The sequence below is a fragment of the Aspergillus lentulus genome, assembly GCF_001445615.1.
Source record: "Aspergillus lentulus DNA, contig: Alt16, strain: IFM 54703, whole genome shotgun sequence".
In the NCBI taxonomy this organism is placed as follows: domain Eukaryota; kingdom Fungi; phylum Ascomycota; class Eurotiomycetes; order Eurotiales; family Aspergillaceae; genus Aspergillus; species Aspergillus lentulus.
The window spans coordinates 3,339,756-3,351,621 of record NW_028322113.1 but is presented as its reverse complement, the minus strand read 5'-3'; the positions used below and the strand labels follow the sequence as shown (position 1 = coordinate 3,351,621).

The following is an 11,866-nucleotide window of genomic DNA, read 5'->3' as shown; positions in this document are numbered from 1 at the left end:
CAAGCCCCAACAGAGACAAAAGTGCCACGGACTCTATGACTGCGATTGTCTGCCCGACATTGGAGAACAGACAGAGCATCGGCGGAGTTACCAACGCTGTTAATCTGCGTTGAATAACTCGGACATTCATTCTCACTCCACACCAGTTCGTTGGTAGGATTCAATCGTTGTCTGATCGCGGCGTTCCTTCTATACAGTTCCTACGAACAAGCCCCTCATCATGCCCACCATCTCGGTCGATAAGGCCGCGCTCTTTAAAGAGCTTGGTCGGGAGTATGTTTCTTGTGTTCAATGTCCTCAATTATTTTGTGACTAATCGTATCTTCAAGGTATACGACGGAGGAGTTCGATGAGCTGTGCTTCGAATTTGGTACGTTTTGACTCATTCATTCCACCTTTTTTTGCGGGCTCTCTCGCTGACGGCTTTTTTGTAGGCATTGAGCTCGACGAAGATGTAATGCGCCCTCGAACACCTCGAGAAATATGATTGAACATTGCTAAGAAAATCAGACCACAAATTCGAACAGACCCATCGTCGATGGCAAGCAGGAACCACCCCAGCTGAAGATCGAAATCCCCGCCAACCGGTACGCATACTTTTCGGCAAATGTTGAACACTCCAATCGTATATACTGAGACTTTTCTACAGTTATGATCTGCTATGTTTCGAAGGTATCCAGCTCATGCTCAACATCTTCCTGGGCCGGAAGCCTCTTCCCAATTACCGATTGGTTGAGCCCGCCAATGGACAGCTGGAAAAAATCATTGTCAAGGAAGATGTAAGTGGCCGTGGTTTGGAATTCAGTGTCGCGTCAATATGGACTAAACAAATCTTCGACCAGACCATGAAAGTAAGGCCGTTAGTTTCCGGAGCTATTCTTCGCAACATCAAATTCGACAAAGCCCGTTATGAATCCTTCATTGCTCTGCAAGACAAACTTCACCAGAACCTTGCCAGACAGAGAACTCTTGTGTCGATCGGTACCCATGACCTGGACACTATCCAGGGCCCCTTCACCTACGAGGCACTGCCACCAAAGGACATCAAGTTTGTGCCTTTGAACCAGACGAAAGAACTGAACGGCGAGGAATTAATGTCCTTCTACGAGGTATGGAACCGACCGTCCATGGCTCATCGCAATTAATACTTACCCCTATAAACAGAAAGACAAGAATCTGGGCAAATATCTTCACATCATCCGCGACTCCCCAGTTTACCCCGTCATCTACGACTCCAAGAGGACTGTCTGTTCCCTGCCTCCAATCATCAACGGTGACCATTCAAAGATTACTTTAGATACCAAGAATGTCTTGATCGAGGTTACGGCTCTTGACAAGACGAAGCTGGACATCGTCACCAAGATCATGGTCACGATGTTCTCCCAATATACCTCCGAGCCCTTCACGTACGTATTGGTCTGCTTCGCCCTGTACACCTGATACTAACTCATTATTGCGCAGTGTTGAGCCTGTCCAGATTGTCTCTGAACACAATAACGAGACCAGAGTTGAGCCTGACATTGCACCTCGTACCACTCAGGCCGAGGTTTCTTACATCAACCAGTGCTGCGGACTGGAGCTTTCTCCCGAGGAAATTTGCAAGCTCTTGACCAAGATGGCCTACCAAGCAAGGCCGTCTGCATCTTCGCCCGATCTCATTGACGTGGATGTCCCCCCCACCCGCGCGGACGTGCTTCACCAGGCAGATATCATGGAGGATGTTGCCATTGCGTACGGTTTCAACTCGCTCCCACGGTCTTTCCCCAGCAAGTCGGGTACGATTGCTCAGCCGCTACCCATCAATAAGCTCTCCGATATTGTCAGAATGGAAGCTGCAATGGCAGGCTGGACAGAGGTCTTACCCCTCATCTTGTGTTCTCACGACGAGAACTTCGCCTGGCTCAACCGCAAGGATGACGGCAACACCGCTGTCAAACTGGCAAACCCTAAGACCGTAGAGTTCCAAGTTGTCCGCACAAGCCTGCTTCCTGGTCTCCTCAAGACCATCCGTGAGAACAAGCATCACGCAGTACCCATCAAGATCTTCGAGTGCAGCGATGTTGCCTTCAAAGATCTGGCCTTGGAACGTAAAAGCCGCAACGAGAGACACTTCGCTGCAGCTTGGTACGGCAAGACGAGCGGTTTCGAAGTTGTGCACGGCTTGCTCGACCGCCTCATGGCCATGCTCAAGAGCGCCTTCATCACAGGTGAGGAGGGTCTCGACAACGCAGCTATCGGCGACTCGCATTACTGGATTGAAGAGCTCGACGGTAAGTCTTATATGCTCTTTCGTTACGTGTATGCATCGGGTACTAACTCGGTCTTAGAACCCACATACTTCCCGGGTCATGCGGCATCCATCCACCTTCGTATTGCTGGCAAGGACCACGTCATCGGTGCCTTCGGTATCTTACACCCTACAGTATTGGAGAAGTACGAGCTCAAATACCCCGTGAGCACGCTGGAGATCAACATTGAGGCTTTCTTGTAAGGAATTGTCAAGGCAGATGGGGGAGTGGTTTTACCAAAATTATAGATATATTCAACTATCCCTTGGCACAAAGAAGTTACGGCGTTGGAATCACGACGTACCTTGAATATGACATAGAAAATGCCTACTTTCTTATCTGCTAGAGTGGAGAACATACACATTCTTGGCAAGTTCCAGAAGAAGAAATTGCCGGACTCCAGCTTGACGGCGTACGTCGACTTTTTTGGATGGTAGAATCTACAAGGGACAGTTGCTATTGCACAAGTGTTACACGACAGCTACGCACCCACTCAGGATAAAATTTAGGGAAGTCCAGGGAAGTCTAAGTGAAAGACCGCCTGCTTAACAAGTCGACATAGCCCATCCCGTAGAACCCGTCCAAGTAGAGTCGCAATGTCAACGACTTCCCGTTCCGCAATCTCATTTCATTGAAGCATCACTTTTAGTATCCTACCTAGGTCTTTCACTAGGCATCTAGGAGAGAGCTGTAAGCCCGAGAGAGATTCTCCGGGCAGCTGCGAACAATATTGTCGGAAGGGGAGACAACTGAAGTTCATGTAGTGTTCTTTATTGCGTGAGGTAGGAAGTAGGTAGGTAGGTAGGATGACAGGAACGAAGAAAAGAAGAGCAGGGCCTATTTTAGAGAAAAGAAACCAGATTACTCCTGGGCGTAAGCCTCCGCACCGGCACCCTCCTGGCCTTCAGCGGCCTGCTGCTCAGCGAGTCGCTGCTGCTCGGCGAGCTGCTGAGCGGCGAGAGCCTTGGCACCGTAGTCCTGGCTCATGGGCTGCAGGACGGGCTGCTCCTCCTTGGGCTCGATGATGGTGACGGAGTCAGGGAGGGTCTTCTGAGGACCGGCCTTGCCCTCGGGGTCGGAGCCGCGCATGATCTTGACCTTGATACCAAGAACACCCTGGCGGAGAAGGACGTGACGGGTGGCGCTGTCAATGAACTCCTTGGCGGGCTGACCGGAGTGGATCATGAAACCGTCCTGTACAGAGAGGATAGAGTCAGTCACACAGTTCCCGTATCGTTGCTTGCACATCCCGTATCCCGGACACCCTTCATTCATCTTCCTTCATAGTTTCTCTTTCCCTTGAGCAAATTCCACCAAAGCACTATAGACGTACCGTGAACTTCATGGACTTGGCACGGGCAGCACGCAGCTTTCCGGAAACGACAACCTCACAACCCTTGGCACCGCTCTCCATGATGAATCTCAAGACACCGTAGCAGGCTCTGCGGACGGCCAGACCGTTGAGGAGCTTGTAGCGGAGGGACTCGCACTGAGCGACGGCGGACAGACCGCGGTTCTGGACCTTGGCGGCATAGAGGGAGACGGAGTTCTCGGGGAACTTGAAGCGCTTCTGGATGAGGGAGGTGAGCTCGCGGATGCGGCGACCCTGCTCACCGAGAACCTCCTGAGTGTGGGTGGCACGGATGACTGCGCAAAAAAAGAGCATCCGTTAGCATCATGACACTATTCCCCATGTAATTTCCTGGCGACAAATTGTCTTCCTCCCATTGCGTCCCCAATTTCGTGGTTTCCCAATCTTTTCTGACCTCCTTCAAACCCCCCAATAACCTAACGGAAAAAATACTTATGATCGGGCGAACGTACTGATGTCGGTGACAGTGGGAGTGACACGGACTTCAACACCAGAGTAGCCCTCCTCAGCCAGCTCGCGCTGGAAGAACTCGTTCAACTCGGCATAGAAGACACCGTCGGCGACGAACTTGCGGCGCTTCGAAATAGCTCCCTGGACAGCGGCCATGATTGCGTTTCTGCTGGTTGGTTTCTAGGTTGTCGAAGAAACGGCCGTAGCGGTGCACCAAAGTTGGGAAGTCGTTCGAGGGCGAAGTGGTCGGCAGTCGTCAGACCAGATTTGAGATATTCCGCGTTAGTGGGGATTTTCTGGGAATAGGGCTTGTCCTTCCTTTCTGGGATAGGGCTCAACCCTCGCTTGCACTTCGCCGTCTCCTTTCCCTAATAGGAATAGTCCAAACAACTAGCTTTCAGAGCTTAATCCTGTTCAGGCGCTCAGGCATCAACCGGCTGACTGTCTACCGAGTCCCCTTCTACAGCTTCTTTCAGGCTAATATCGAGGTAGCTACCCGCCAGCAGCCTTCGCAGTCTTCAACCCTTGCCGTAGGAATATTCGTCATGTTCTAGGCCTAGCTTAGGCCGATCCTTTGTTGTAATCATCGCATAATATAACATACATCAAATCGTGAACTGCAATCAAGTGCTATGTGCTTTATCATCGTTCATTGTCTGCTTCATTCCTATTGCATTTCAAGCTCCATCTGACTCAGATTTTTCGGCTCCTGAGAGTTCTCCTTTCCCTTTGAGAAACTAAGATTTGAGATTCCTGAGGCCACTGCTGCCATTCCGGTCGGGGCAGCGTTGCCAGTCACATTGCCAGGAGCTCCGCTTCCGACAGCATGATGGGCTGTCTCAATACCCGTCAAGACCGGCGTTGACTCAGAGGCGGGACTACCACGACGGGCAGAGGGAGTGACGCTGGTCGAGCGGACTCCATTCATCTCCGCATCTGTCCGACCAAATGCTTCGCTCCACCATCTGACTTCATTGATACGCGGGAAAATCAGGCGTTCCTTGCCGCGCTTATGATCGTCTATCTGAGGATCATACTTGGGATTGAGGAATTGGTCTCTCCGGGCAAGGAAGTAATCCCACACGCTCCGAGTGCGCTCCTTCGCCTTCATCTCTACCCGCTCCTTTTCGCTATTGAAAAGGAATGTACCATATTGGCATGAATAGAGATGGTAGAGCAGCCGCCTAAGAAATCGCTCGTTGAATTCGAATCGTGTCGGGTATTGGTATAACAGTTGGTAGGTCGCATCGAGGAACTGATGAAAGACCGGGCTTGTTTCCTTCACCTTGGTTACCTCTTTTTCGGAGGCAACGCTTCTGGGGGCGGAGCCTGGCTTTCTGGGACTGTCAGAGTCACAACTTTGCATCTCCCCTTCCGAATCCGGGAGAGAGTCGCGGCTTGTGTTGTCCCTGTTAAAGAACCCTTTTGCGCTGAGGAAAGCATTCTCTATGGCTTTGCTTGCACCACCGCCCTCTCCGAATCCACGACCGGAATCGCCCCCAATTCTTTCGTTTTCAATTTGAAACCACTTTTCGCTGCTCAAAGGACCCGTTCTGTGACGGAACATGTGGCCAAAGGAAAGCCAGTCCTTCTCCACGAGTACCATAAACCCTTCCATCGTCCTAAAGTAAGGATCAAGGCATATTTGACTCAGAGCACTCAACTGGCCCGTACGATCCCATCCATCCGAGCAATGAATGAGCACATGCGAATGCTGTAAGCCGACTTGACGAGCTATCAACCCGGCGCCATCCAGAATGCCAGCAATATGTTTCAGCCATCCACTTCGTGCAAGTTGATCCCTATTAGGTCCTAACGGCGTGACATCAGAGTCTTTAAGAGCATCAACAACCTTGTTGAGCGAGTCCCGCATGACGTGAATGTTGTCAATGCCGAGGTAGGCCTTCGTAGCAAACTTGTAATTGTCCATATTCTCTGATCCCAGACCAACGGCTTGCATAGCAAATGCATTGACTGTCGGTCGTGCATCAACAATTAGATTATGCTGCTGAGCACCATAAATCTGAGGTTTTTCCTCAGGATCTCCACGGAACGACTCCAGCATTTCGTCTTCCAATTCCTCGGCGTTTGTCAAATCAGTCAGCATCTGGCTTGATGAAACGTCACCTTGTGTCGAGCTCGGTGAATCATATTCCATATGTGGTGGAGTGAAATTGGCCAGTGGCCTGTCTGTACGGGATGTTGAGAATATTGCTGCCAATAGCTTCTCATCCTGGATGCTTCGGTTCTGCCGTACACCTACCAGAGGCTGAGAGCTTCTCGTGATCGAGCAGTTGTTGATGGGATGGCGATACGTTAGGACAGGTACTCTTGCTCTCGACCGATAACGAGCCGCGTAGTTAAGCGTATTGTCTGAAATGGACGACGGCACCGGTAGAAGAGCGGGGTATGTGGGCGAAAACTGAAACATCCAAAGTCAATACAGCGATCATGAAGCTACTGACGAAGGAGACGAAGTACCCCGTAGTCCGTATTTATCTCGGAAATCCGCCAGCCATTGTCGTTGCCATCACAACCCACGCCCTGCCTAGCCCACTCTTTGCGTGCATCGTACAACTCCCAACCGTTGAATTCCCGCTCCGGTGGCGGCGGCTGATAAGTGAAGGCATAGAGTTTGTCGATCCGGCCGACTTTGCATGTCCAGAGTTTTATGCTTTCATATACATCGCGAGCTTTACTCTCACTGGCGAAGTAGAAACAAACGAACGTAAAGTCTCGACAGCGCAAGCGAATCGACGACGGCTGGCGGGATGCGGCGGGAGTTGGGCGGCATGTACAAAATGAGATGATAGGATAGGTTATCCACAGCTCCCTTGGTCGAACAGGTGTACCCTGAGCTTGCGCCGTCTCGGCTCCTTGGGGTATGTGGGAGAAGATAATATGGTGAGGGGTGAGGTGTAGCGTGCCGACGACCTGTTCACCACGACGCGCCAAGGTCACATCTTCAACCTGAGAGTCGAGGGAAGGAGGAGTACAGTCAGATCCATGCGTTTTCTCTCAACTCGGATTGTATGTAGTCATGGATCAAACCTTAGCGATCCGTGTTCTCTCCATCCTATGCTATTTCCGTGTCCGCATAATCTTCATGGTTAGGTATGACAGACAAGCTGGCTCTATTTCAGGACGGTCGGAGGACTGCGATGAGCCGTTTAATACTCCTGGTCTATGATAGTGCAGCGAGGCAAGGCCAAAGGCAGAATAGCGATGTCATTGACAAAATTGCAGAATTTTGGAAAAGTCTCGAGGTGGGAGAGCTCTCCAACCACAAGAAGTTGAAGCCCGATTCGGTCAGATGCGGAGCCCCTCGCTAGCTACGTCAAATGCCTACCGACCGCTCAAGGCAGGTAGGTAGTTGTCTGCCCTACGGGGCATTAAAGTGAGTTGATATGATCGGACAGTCAGTGATTATCGCAATTGTGTCTGAATGACTTCCAATGCCTCCTAATAGCTTCTTTTTGCTATTCGACCGCGTCTTAAGTCGTTGAATGGATTCAAAGATTGTTGAGCACTAATGAATCCCGGTGTCTGTGACTGATTACCTGTTTTGGGCTACAGATGGCAACTGACCACATGCACCTGAGCCACGCATAGCATGCTCTTTGTTTGAGTATCTTCAAGGACATACATGACTGTATCGATGGGTACAGCTCTCGGTTGGTCTGGGATTAGAAAGCTTGCATCAACTTGATCTCCGACAAGGCAGATATATATTCCTATGGTGATACAGCCAGCGCAGTTGTAGAGTTGGCATATGTACATTGTCCAGCCTGAGGCAGGAGGATTCCATGCAAACAAGGTCTCATGATTATAATACAATAGAAAACATATAATACAGTAGTGATATCTCTTAGACCGAATCAATCCGCCAGGCCCTATCCAATTCAAATGCCAGAGAGCAAGCAGCACCGTAGAACTTGTTGAATCCACGATGGAGTGGATCTGGAGACATAGAATCCTCTGCAGGAGGACTTGTGGAGCTGTCACCCTCAGTGAGATCCATGTCGAGGAAGATATCCGTTGTTCGGTAGGGATTAAACGGCCCGCTCTCATAGAAAGCATAGTTGAGCTGCTGGCCATTGAAATCATAGCGATGTATGCGCGTGCCTCTAAGATCATTCACTGGCATGAACATGTATTCCGCAGTAGTGTGGTTACCCGGATTGTCTAGTTCGCTGTTGACAGTTCCCTTCAACAGATCATTGGGAAGCGGAACACGAGTAAAAACAGGTAGAGGCGCTTCGCCTTCGCTGTTCATATACCTAGAAAAGATGCCCTGCAGGTATTCCCGGAGGCTTTCCACCGTAACGTTCGCGGCTGACTCATTCTCAGAAAGTCCATGCAGTAGATCGCGGTACAACTTTCTGGTAAACCGAAGGTCAAGGCCATTCTCGGGGAGCAGATAGTCAACATTGCTCTCAGCCAACTCAGCTTTCACGCTACGGATCGCAATTTGGGCATCAGGGACAGATGACGGGTTTGATTCTGGCAGAGTTACCTCTAATTCCAGTCGCGGAAAGATGTTTGCATGGGCAGTGGTTGGAATCAACCGGAAGACGTAAAACTGTTGGTCATCATCGGGCAGACGGGGCTTGAGCGTACGGAGAAACGACGTCACTCGAGGAACATCTGTAGTGAAAGTTCGAGGAAGATTCAATTTGCCCAGCTGAGAAGCGCTGAGAGTCTGGGTCTCGAAGGAAGGCTTGCGTAAGAACAGACATTGCCCAATGGCGGCTACCACGGTCTCACTGATACCATTGAGTTCTGACGATGGTGACGACTTTCTGAGTAATTTGAGAAGCTCGTCTGACAAAAGCGATTGATGCTTATCGAAATACGGGGTGTCCAGGATCTTTGTCTCGGAGGATTGGGTAGATGACATTGCCCAACGAAACCACGCCTTTTGCCGATCGAACCACGGGACGTTTTGCTCTGGGTCTACATCGTAGACTCTAGCCGACTGGGTCGCGGATAAGTAAGTGCCAAAGGGTATCGCGGGAGAAGTTGTGTTGTAGATCGCTAGGTTCAGTGTTCTCCGAGCATTGTCCGCATCTTCTCTGTTCTCCGCAAGATAAAACATCCTAATAACGCCCTGCGATGGCTCCTGCTCGAATGCAACGCCATAAGTCTTGCTGGCCCATGCAAGAAAATCAGGAGTAAAAATATGACCACTCTTGGACGTAGCATTATTTGGCGTAGGTAGATAGACATCTTCCTGTCGAATCCTGTTCGTTGCATCGTATATAATCTCGCGAATCGATTCGCATGTGTGCTGATTCCCAGTTACTCTGATGAGGCCCAATGAACGGGTGACGTCAATCTTCGCGTCGTGTAAGCTGGCCAATTCTTCGAAAGAGAAATGCTCAGAGTTGAGCAGCAGCGATAACGAGTACGCGGGGAGCCGGATGTCGATTTGACCAACTTCACCAGCAACACCTAGCTGCCAGCAGTCTCGTAGAATTCTCTCTGCAAGGAGTTGCTTCCCTTTCAGCGCTTGTGTCACGGCGACCCTATCGGCAAAGCTTCCCCGCGAAACTGGACCGGTTTCAAGAAACATGGAAGTTCCGGGTCTCCAGACAGCAGTGGATAGGTGCTCGCTTTGTGGTTCCCCATCCTTCTGGACCAAAGCCTCTTGCTTCGCTTCTTGTATATAGTCTGACAGCTGTTGAAAGGTAAAGGATGATTGGAGTCTATTTCGCAGGTCTTCCCAATCGTTGGCGGACAACTTGTCGTGCGCGCAATGAGGTTCACGAAAACTTTGTATGCTTTCATTGATGGTAGCAGATTCTAGAACAACATCTTTGATTTCGATATCTTCTAGCATGAATGGAAGGGCAGATTTATCGGATGTGTCGCGCTTGACCTCGGAGTTTTGACGGCGGCGGGTCCGATGCGGTACGACAACGATTTCCCCAGGTTTTCCCAACGACTCGACATCGAGCGTCACCTTCTGACCCCTCGGAAGTTCCTTCTGGTTTGCCCACCTGGCTCGAGGTCGACGGCGAGACGGTGGCTCGTCCTCCGGGTCGGTTGCGGTGTTCTGATAGCGGACGAAAGCATCACGCTGGCGACTCGTTGACAACCGTAAAATTTCTCTACAAGGGGAGATGTATTGACAGGCCAGACGCCCTGCTGCCGGCCTCGAGAACCGTGTAAGCATATGGGAAAATGGGCGAATTGTTTCGAGCCAGCCGCTCCATGAAATTCTTCGCAATCGATAGTTTCTTGAAGCTTTGCATGCAATCTTATCGGTCAAGATACGCTAGGCTGGAAGCGGAAGGTTGATCACTATGTAGTAACATGTGCCTTAGGCCACAAGAATGAATGTCTTTGTTTGATGGAAGATACTCATTCCTTATCGTTTCAACAAATGATTAAAGTAAGTAAAGTATAATAAGTGGTCAAAGTCAAAAACGAAGGGAACAAAAGAAAAGAATATGAGCCCTATGGGATTATTCCTTTACAGAGACCTCCCAACTCCGCAGGTCCTCTCGTACGTCAAATTCCGATAGTTCATCCACTTCACTACGGCTTTTCCAGGCCCTGCCATTTGCACTGTCGTAGAGCTGCTCTTGAATACTGCCACCTTTCCTGATGTGTCCCGAGGAGTCAGACCCTTTACTTTCGTTGCGGAATTGGCTGGATAAGCTCTTTGGTCGCCTCTCGAAACTTGGGGACAATCGGTTCCCTGATCTGGTTTGCCTTGTATCTGTATCCCTATCCGGGTGAAGCTCGTTATTATTATCCGCCGTTCTTCGAGAGCGAGCATCAGGATGTTCTTCGTTGCCGCAAGAACCCGTGGCAAAGAGGTCCTCAATTAGCTTATCCGCGGGGATGTCATCTGTGCCAGACAGCCATGCAGCAGCCAGAGTGCGGCGGTACATGTCCTGCATATCAGCGACCTCTCTACTCTGGGTGTTGATGGACGGAAGCCGGCCAAGTTCATCATGGTCAGTTTTTTCCGAGGAGACCACACCCGCGATGCCTGCGAAAACCGCGGCGGACCTTAGGGGCGGGCTGCTAGCAATCAGCAACAGACCGGTCATGGTTCGTAATAGTAAAACATACGTGGTAAAATTCCGATCACCATCAATTTGGCGCATCACAATCCCAACCCTGAGCGTGCTGTTGACCTTACTATCCTGCATCAGGTACCTCCTCACGATGCCTTCCTCGTCATCGCTCTTGTCGACATACTCGGCAAGGTTAAGTCTGATCCTTCCTAAAAGATTCTTTTCGCCGTGCCCTCCAGACCCAAACTCTTGTATGATGTCTAGGACAAGTTCGCATTCATGGAGCGTCTGATTTCGATCAATCGTAAGCCTGACCTGCAGGGTCTTCTCGTAGTTCCAGTACGCTCGATGATCGATGATGATCGCTTTGTCCGTTTGTCCATGATGCTCGGCCGTGCTTGACGACGGCAGACGCCACTTAACGAACGCTGTTCCACTCACAAGTGGCACATTATTTAGATCGATGATCTGAGCGAAGAGCTCGGTTAGTAAGAATCTATGATATGCGAGACCGGTCAGACTCACTCTCAAAATAAATTCGAATCTAGGCTAAAGTCAGGGTTCAGCATTGCCCACTCCTCCTAGACAAAACACTTACCCTCCTATTCTTCGGAACTACAGTATGTGGAATCAGCAAGTTGTACCGACCATGAGGTCATCTGGCGCTGCGCAGCACAGCGTTCAGCGAGTGAAGTGATCGCATACCAAAAGCCTGCATAGTGGGC

The 11,866-nt window shown here is 50.4% G+C and overlaps 4 protein-coding genes across 4 annotated transcripts; 1 reads left to right on the top strand and 3 right to left on the bottom strand.

Annotated features, from left to right (window-relative positions):
• Positions 1–220: 220 nt before the first annotated feature.
• Positions 221–2,491, top strand: ALT_8552 (phenylalanine--tRNA ligase subunit beta; the record flags this gene model as incomplete). Its single annotated transcript, XM_033557106.1, has 9 exons — positions 221–273; positions 330–370; positions 435–454; positions 511–587; positions 650–779; positions 843–1,109; positions 1,165–1,406; positions 1,462–2,270; positions 2,328–2,491. 9 exons carry the CDS (start codon positions 221–223, stop codon positions 2,489–2,491), a joined length of 1,803 nt encoding a protein of 600 aa, XP_033412997.1.
• Positions 2,492–3,149: 658 nt separating this feature from the next.
• On the bottom strand, positions 3,150–4,266 carry ALT_8551 (40S ribosomal protein uS3; the record flags this gene model as incomplete). The annotated part of the gene is made up of 3 exons (XM_033557105.1): positions 3,150–3,482; positions 3,622–3,935; positions 4,113–4,266. 3 exons carry the CDS (start codon positions 4,264–4,266, stop codon positions 3,150–3,152), a joined length of 801 nt encoding a protein of 266 aa, XP_033412996.1.
• Positions 4,267–4,777: 511 nt separating this feature from the next.
• Positions 4,778–6,904, bottom strand: ALT_8550 (phosphatidylinositol-3-phosphatase YMR1; the record flags this gene model as incomplete). The annotated part of the gene is made up of 3 exons (XM_089600438.1): positions 4,778–6,532; positions 6,592–6,761; positions 6,835–6,904. The coding sequence occupies 3 exons, from the start codon at positions 6,902–6,904 to the stop codon at positions 4,778–4,780; spliced, it is 1,995 nt and encodes a 664-aa protein (XP_089455331.1).
• Positions 6,905–7,978: 1,074 nt separating this feature from the next.
• On the bottom strand, positions 7,979–11,859 carry ALT_8549 (putative respiratory complex assembly protein Rmp1; the record flags this gene model as incomplete). The annotated part of the gene is made up of 6 exons (XM_033557102.2): positions 7,979–10,192; positions 10,626–11,145; positions 11,197–11,609; positions 11,667–11,690; positions 11,740–11,756; positions 11,847–11,859. 6 exons carry the CDS (start codon positions 11,857–11,859, stop codon positions 7,979–7,981), a joined length of 3,201 nt encoding a protein of 1,066 aa, XP_033412993.2.
• Positions 11,860–11,866: the final 7 nt, after the last annotated feature.